General features: G+C 43.0%; 1 protein-coding gene across 1 annotated transcript in view; it reads left to right on the forward strand.

Moving 5' to 3' along the window:
- Positions 1-4,870, forward strand: part of LOC104488993 (inositol 1,4,5-trisphosphate receptor type 2-like) — a gene marked incomplete at both ends in the record, with an annotated part of 45,581 nt that extends 40,711 nt beyond the window's left edge. Inside the window, 2 exons of the mRNA XM_010131106.1 lie at positions 509-541; positions 4,798-4,870. Coding sequence (XP_010129408.1) covers positions 509-541; positions 4,798-4,870 — 106 coding nt within the window. The remainder of the gene's footprint in view (positions 1-508; positions 542-4,797) is intronic.
- Positions 4,871-6,691: the final 1,821 nt, after the last annotated feature.

The following is a 6,691-nucleotide window of genomic DNA, read 5'->3' on the forward strand; positions in this document are numbered from 1 at the left end:
GTTTCAGCAGGGTCAGTGTTAAGGGCTACTGCTTTTCTCCTGTGCCTACTCTGAACAAACTATTGAAGAGATCAAGAGGAGCTGCTGCAGGGATTTGAAGAGCTACAGAAACTGCCTCATGCAGCAGTGAGAGTATGACTGGGATTCAGAGAGAGAGAAATTTGATGATACTGGGGCAGAGAGATGTTAGACGACATTTCATTTCCAGCCTGCTTCCAAACAGGATTCATTCTGATGAGAGAGAGGGATGGATTATCAAGGCCACCTGGTCTGAGGCTTCGTTCTTCAGGAATTCTTCCTACCTGCTGGGGTATTCTGGTTCAGCATCTTCTTCTCCTGGGCAGGTATTGAACTGCTCAGGGCGCGTGGGGGAGTCTGTGGTTGCAGAGCTGGCAGATGTCTAAATCCCAGAGAAGGGTGTAACCAAATGCTCATCAGGCTTTGCTGTTTGTGCCTTTCTGGAGCCACATTTCGTACTAAGCGTATCTGCTCTGTTATCCCCCATCAGGCCTTTGATTATACGTACTACCCAACCTCACCGGTGAGATATTGGGTGTCCTTTTAGACCTCGGTTTAGCCAAGGGGAAGATTCTTCTCCTTTCACTTCAGCTGTCTTCAAGTCAGGCATCTGGTTTAAATCGATCCCAGCTCCCTGCCTTGTCAGTGCAGAGAGCTGGGTTATTTATCCTGCCTTGAGAAAGGCGTCTAGGAAAGCTGGGGTGACTCACCCTGGCATCACCTTTCTCACTCCATTGAGGGCCTAAATGATTAGTTTAGACAAGATGTCTGATTGGGAGCTGGCTAAAATTAGAGAAGACAACTCCCAGCTAGCGTGCAGGTTTATGCAGAGCTTTCCTTGAAGAACTCACGTCAGTGGAACGGCTCATGTTTGGACAGGAGTGCATGCTTGAATGCTGCGATGAAACGTTGCTTTTGGAAGTGCTGTTACCACTCCATGGGAGGGTGGTGTGGCAGGCAATGGGATTTCAGTGCTCAGGTACAGAGGAACAGCCCACGTCCATGGGAATGTTGAACCCTCAATCTCATTGCCCAGCTCAGGGCATTTATACTGAGAGGCAGTAATGGATCTACACAGAAGTTTAGATCTGCAGTGTGATGGGCAGGATGGAAAAACTGTCCTTTGTTCCATTACAAGAAATTATTACAGTGGCAAGTTGTCCTCTTAGACATGAAAATATTTCAGCTTATCTCAGAAATGAGCTTTGAATTTGTGGAATCAGTAACATCTCCAGGCTCTAGGGCTTGCCTCATTTCTCTGTTCCTTCTCTACTCCTCTTCCTCTCCCTGCAATGTTTGTATGATTTTTAAACTTTGCAAGTATGTATGTTAAGTATTCATGTTTAATTCCAAGAGATGCATTAATATTCATAGTAAGTGTATTCATCCTGTGGCAGCAGTGGTTTGACTCTTCTGTTGTAATTCAATAATGTATTTTACATTTACATTAATGGTGGAAAACCCTGTTTGAATATATAACATATTAACAGAAAAGCACCAAAATACTTGTGACCTCAAGCACTGAACCGATTTCTGAAAGGCCCTGTTCCTTTGTTGCAGAATTCTGGTGGTTTAAGTCGTTAGCAGTAATCCAGATTTTGGGAATATTTTCCATGGTGTATATAAGTTAATGGTTGTTCTGGATAGTGGGAGAGGTACAACAAACCTAGAAGATTCCTTACGTGGCATGGAAGAGGGAATGGAAAAGTGGGAGGAAAAATAAGAGAAACAAACATTTGAACAAACTAGAGGTGGCTGGTGTGGGATTAGTAATCACGTCTTTGTGTAGTCTGAATGCCCCAGTACAAAATACAGGCAAGGTGCACTGCAGAACGAGTGGTACTGCATAGCAGAAGCAATTCGAACTGCTTAAGAGAACAAAAAAGGACTCTTTCTCTTGGGGTCAGAGAGATTACTGTATACCTCATGGTACAAGGACTACTGGGAAATGAAAGAAAATAATCCAACTGGCAGAGCAGAATACTCTGCAGGTATGATACTCAAATGGAAGAAGACATCTAGAAATACAGCTGATTTAGGACCAAACACTCAGAGGTGGTTTGGCAGCTGTCAGCTGTAGGAGCTGATGTAATGTGTGCGTTTGGTGCATTTCAAACACAGCGTCACAGTAATGAAGCTACAGGACAAGCCTGCGAGCTGTACTACATTCCCTGCAAAAACTAAGCCTGAAGGTTTTTGTCCTGAAGACAGAGAGATAAGCTGATTCAGTTTTTGCGATGTGCTCAAAGCTGAGCAGCCACTCTTGTGATGCTGTGGGAGGTGACAAAGTACCTGGTGAGAGATCAAGCTCTGGGTAGGATCTGGCACAAAAGAGGCAGACTTCAAATTAACCTTTCACAAGGGAACTGGGGCTTGCCAGTGGAACCGTATTGATGCTGAACGAGGCTCGCTGGGGGTGTACAGAAATGCAACAAATATTTATAAAGATAGGGCAGTTGGAAGAGCAGGGCAGTCTCAGAACCTGTTTGAAGGGTACAAGGTGGAATGAGATTTTATGCTTCAGGTGATACAGAATATGGCTCAAAAACCTCTGTGAATCACACCTGAGGGAGGAAAAGCTCTCTCAACTCTGCTAGGTTTAATTACGATTAGGTATGCCTTGTGTGGCGCCTTCTGTAGCTTTAATGGATCAAAGCCAAATTCTGTGTTTTCACAGTCACATTAGTTTCCAGCCAAATTAGAGTCAAATCTTCAAGGCTCAGATCTATCCTTAAATACACGTAGGTATTTACCTATGTAATTTTACCAACATAATTTTGGAGTATGCTGCAGTACCATTTTTAATAGAAAGTAGAGTTTAGCTCCAAGTATCATTCTCCTGACCCCTATTTGTACTACTACTGTCTTGCGAAGTAATATAAAGACTAACACTGGAATGGTTAATAGATGAACTAAGCAACAGAGAAGAACATCTACAATTTCTGTCTCTTCTCCTTTGCCCAGACACATCAGGACCCAAACCCATGATTGTCTCTACATTACGACTCTCAGTCTTTTTCATGCATCATTTGTCCAGCAAACAGTGAAGCATCTGGTCTGAAGGCCTGCTGATAGCAAAACTGGGGAAAAAATAGGAATACTATGGTTTTCTTGTCCTGGAATATTATTTGAAAGACTGGGTGCCAAAAGGGATGGCAATTATTCATGCGTTTACCTTCACTTTACCAGTTTCACAGTTGAAGAGGGGGAAAGAAACTTGTATGTGATGCTATATAGCATCCCTCACTTGAGGCAGTATTTTCTGCAGGTTTCCAAGTTCCCTCCTATTTCGGTTCCAGAGATGGCTTGTTTCAAGGCATTCCCGTTATCTTGCATGTCCCTGGCCTCAAAAGACCTCAGGGCAGAGGGCTGTCTGTTTCTGCCTCTGGACTGTGGACTTTGGCACAAAATCCCACGTTCCCTGCACTTTGGTTTTCCCAGCAGCTCTGTATTTGCCTCAGCGCTATCCCACTGCTCTGAGCAGTGTCAGAAATAATCAGTAGCTATCCAGCTTTCATAAAGCAAGGTATTATTTTTTATTTCTTCTCTTTAGAAAAAAAGCATCAAGCATAAAATGTGTTGTAAAACAACAAGCAGTTTACACACCTGTGGGTTTTCAGACAGTTACCTGATGGAGATGTTAGTAGGAATAATGCGCTTCAGATCTCCCAGGGATGCACATTCTTCTTGCACACTATCATATATCACTTATTGGGTGAAATATTAATAAATATTAAATCAAGGCAGTAGGTTTTATTATTTGTTTGTTATCCAAGCCTCTTTTACAAAGTCAGACAGGTGTTATACAATATCCAAAAAGACAGAAGCTTTGAAAAGCTGGCTACAGGCCTTGCGTTTTCACTGAGAACCTGCATGGATGATTCCCTCATTGAATTTTTATTCCTGCAGAAAAAGACTTCTCTGGCCCATTTGACCAGAAACACCATTCCTAGCAAACCCAGAGAGATGCGTGTAACTTTCATTACATCGATACAACAATCTTTGAATATTTCTTGTGTCCATTTATCAGAGGTGTCTGTTTAATGCATAACTGGAACAGTGAAGGTTAACATCCAAATTTTCAGACTTCTCTTTTCAGAGGAGTAATTTGTACACACAAAGATTCACCTATAGCTTTGGTAGCTGTAGATAGATAAATGGAGGCAAAAAATATAGATAATTAGTACATAAATATTTTGCAGCAAAAAAAGAGATACTAATTAACCTATGATTTGTGCTTTCATGCATTTGCAAAAATAAAAGGCTATTGGTGTAGTAATTGAACTAATTATTTTGCCCATTGGAAGAATGAAAGACTTTATGAAACAAAGCCCTGAAACTTTTATTCTCACATGCTCTGTCCAGAGTTCTTAGCAAGTTTCATAATAGATTTTTACCAGCATTAGTGCTACCTGTCGTAACTACATAATTACAGCACCTAATTATATGTTATTACTTATTTACTCTAATTATGTAATAGTGTGTAATTGGTGCAATTACGTAACTCCTCAACCAGCTGAAATCTGCTCTCAAACCAGCCGGTGTTCATAAGAGCCAAGGATACTACCGTGCATTAGCCCCTGTTGCTGAAGCAAGGCAGTCTTTGGTGTGAAATTCAGGGTCCTGTTCTCCGGCCATTGCGGTTGGTGGGACCGTGACCCTTTTATACTTTGATAGTATCGTAAAGTATTCCTTTACATCATGTTTCATCTGTCAATTTGTAAATTTGACTTCTGAAAGTCAAATTCCTAATGTTAAGTCTCTCTTCAGGCTACTTAGGGTACCAAGACCTCTACTGAAGTAGTCGAAAACAAAATGCCCGTCAATACTGATGATGAAAGAGAAGAGGCAGGTGAGCAACACCAGCCTGAAATTCTGAACGGTGATTTTCTTATTCCGTTCTTTTAAAAGTGCTTTTTTGTGACCTACCATTGGTAATATGAGGAAATATTTTAACTACTGCTTTTTAAATAAGTTAAAGGTGTCAGGTTTTTTCATTATTTTTTGTTTTAAATTGTTAGATAAAAGAAGTATTTACCAAATATTATGGCCATTTTCCATATCATGAGGAAAAATGCATTTCCCATTTTGAAAAATTCTAGTTGTTTTGTGGGTTTTTTTAAATACTAAAGTTTGAAAATTGATCTGAATGTAGTGCTTCCATGGGCTGGTGTAGTTCTCTCCCTTTTTCCTACCGCCAACCAAATGTTTTTGCCTAGTTTTTCTGTTAGACGCCCAGCAGTTACTAAATTCAGAAACAGCGCTGGGATTAGTACGGAACGAGCCCCTGAGAAGTCTCACGGTAGTTGTCATTTTGCCTGTTCTGTCTGCTGGGCATTGCAAGCCCTTTTTCCTTGGCATCCTTCTCTTCCTGTCTTGCCGCTCTGCCTTTTGCCATGCTCCCACCTCGCGAGCGGAGGTGAGATGCGGGCCGTGGCAGCACATAGGTGCTCCCCGGGTTCCACAGTGACACTGCGAGGTCCTGTCCAGAGTCGCTCCATAAAGCTGCGACCCCTCAGTGTATCAGCGGGAACAGGGGACAAGGTCCCTCCTGGAGCCACAGTTGCTTGCGTACAGTCCCTGGCGTGCTCATGTGTGGCATGTAAAGAGATTTTTTTTCATTTTAGCCAACCTCAGCAGAAGTAGTTGACTGTCAAAACAGTGGAAGTGTGAGCCAAGCAGAGCCTGCAGAGCCTGACACCTGTGCACCAAGAGCATGGCTGCCTGTCCTTTCACACCCTGGGTCAGTGAGAGGTCGTCCCAGGGTTAGTTAGTGAACGTTAAGTCAGTTCACTGATGCCAGATCCTGGTGAGCGCCCTAGCCTGATGGCCAGTGTATTCAGTGGCCAGCCCTGAGCAAACCACGTGGAAGTTCTAGAGGAGGCGGGTTTGAAGGATGTAGAGACAGGTAACGTGAAGGCAGTGAAAAAGTGCCGTGTGGAATGAGGAAGAGTATGCTGATAGTAGGCAGGCAAGGAGGGGTAGGGTTTGTGGAACAAGCGATTCTTTACTGCTGTTGATTTTTGTCAAAGAATGTGATAAAATAATATGTACTAAAAGGGCCATTGACCTCAGCTCTTAAAACACAACATTTTTGGAGAAGAAGATAAGGTTTAACACCCAGGATTTTCTATTCTGTTACCTATTGTCTTCTGGAATGTTAGAAGCAAACTTGCTAATTTTTATCTTTACTCTGTAGATATTATTACGTCTGACGATCACTAAACACTGTATGCTAGAGAGAATGACCTAAACCAGAGGAAGGTAACATGAATGCTGCAGAAGGGACACTTGGGTTGTCAGGAAGACACTCCAGGTGTTTTTCACATGCCCTCTGGTGATTCATCCTAGACAATTTAAGAGACATTTCCTCCCCCAGGTGTCCACTGTACCCTTCTCTTGCAATTAACCACAACAGCAGCAGAGGCAGGAGGAGAAGTGATGTGTTTGTTCGCTCCTGAGCTTCTGCAGTTTGCAGCCTAGAGCACTGACGTGAAAACCGATGGCCGTTGAATCACGCCAGTCTGAACTGCGCTGACGGGGGAGAGGACGCGGTGCTGATTCTGCTGCCTGTAGGTAGGATAATAACAGCAGGGAGAAAGGGCCCACAGCTGATAGGGTGACCCCTTCAGCTGCTACAGCTCAATCTGCCAGTGATGGTGAGCTGTGATTC

The sequence above is a fragment of the Buceros rhinoceros genome, unplaced genomic scaffold (genome assembly GCF_000710305.1).
Source record: "Buceros rhinoceros silvestris isolate BGI_N320 unplaced genomic scaffold, ASM71030v1 scaffold14632, whole genome shotgun sequence".
NCBI lineage: Eukaryota > Metazoa > Chordata > Aves > Bucerotiformes > Bucerotidae > Buceros > Buceros rhinoceros.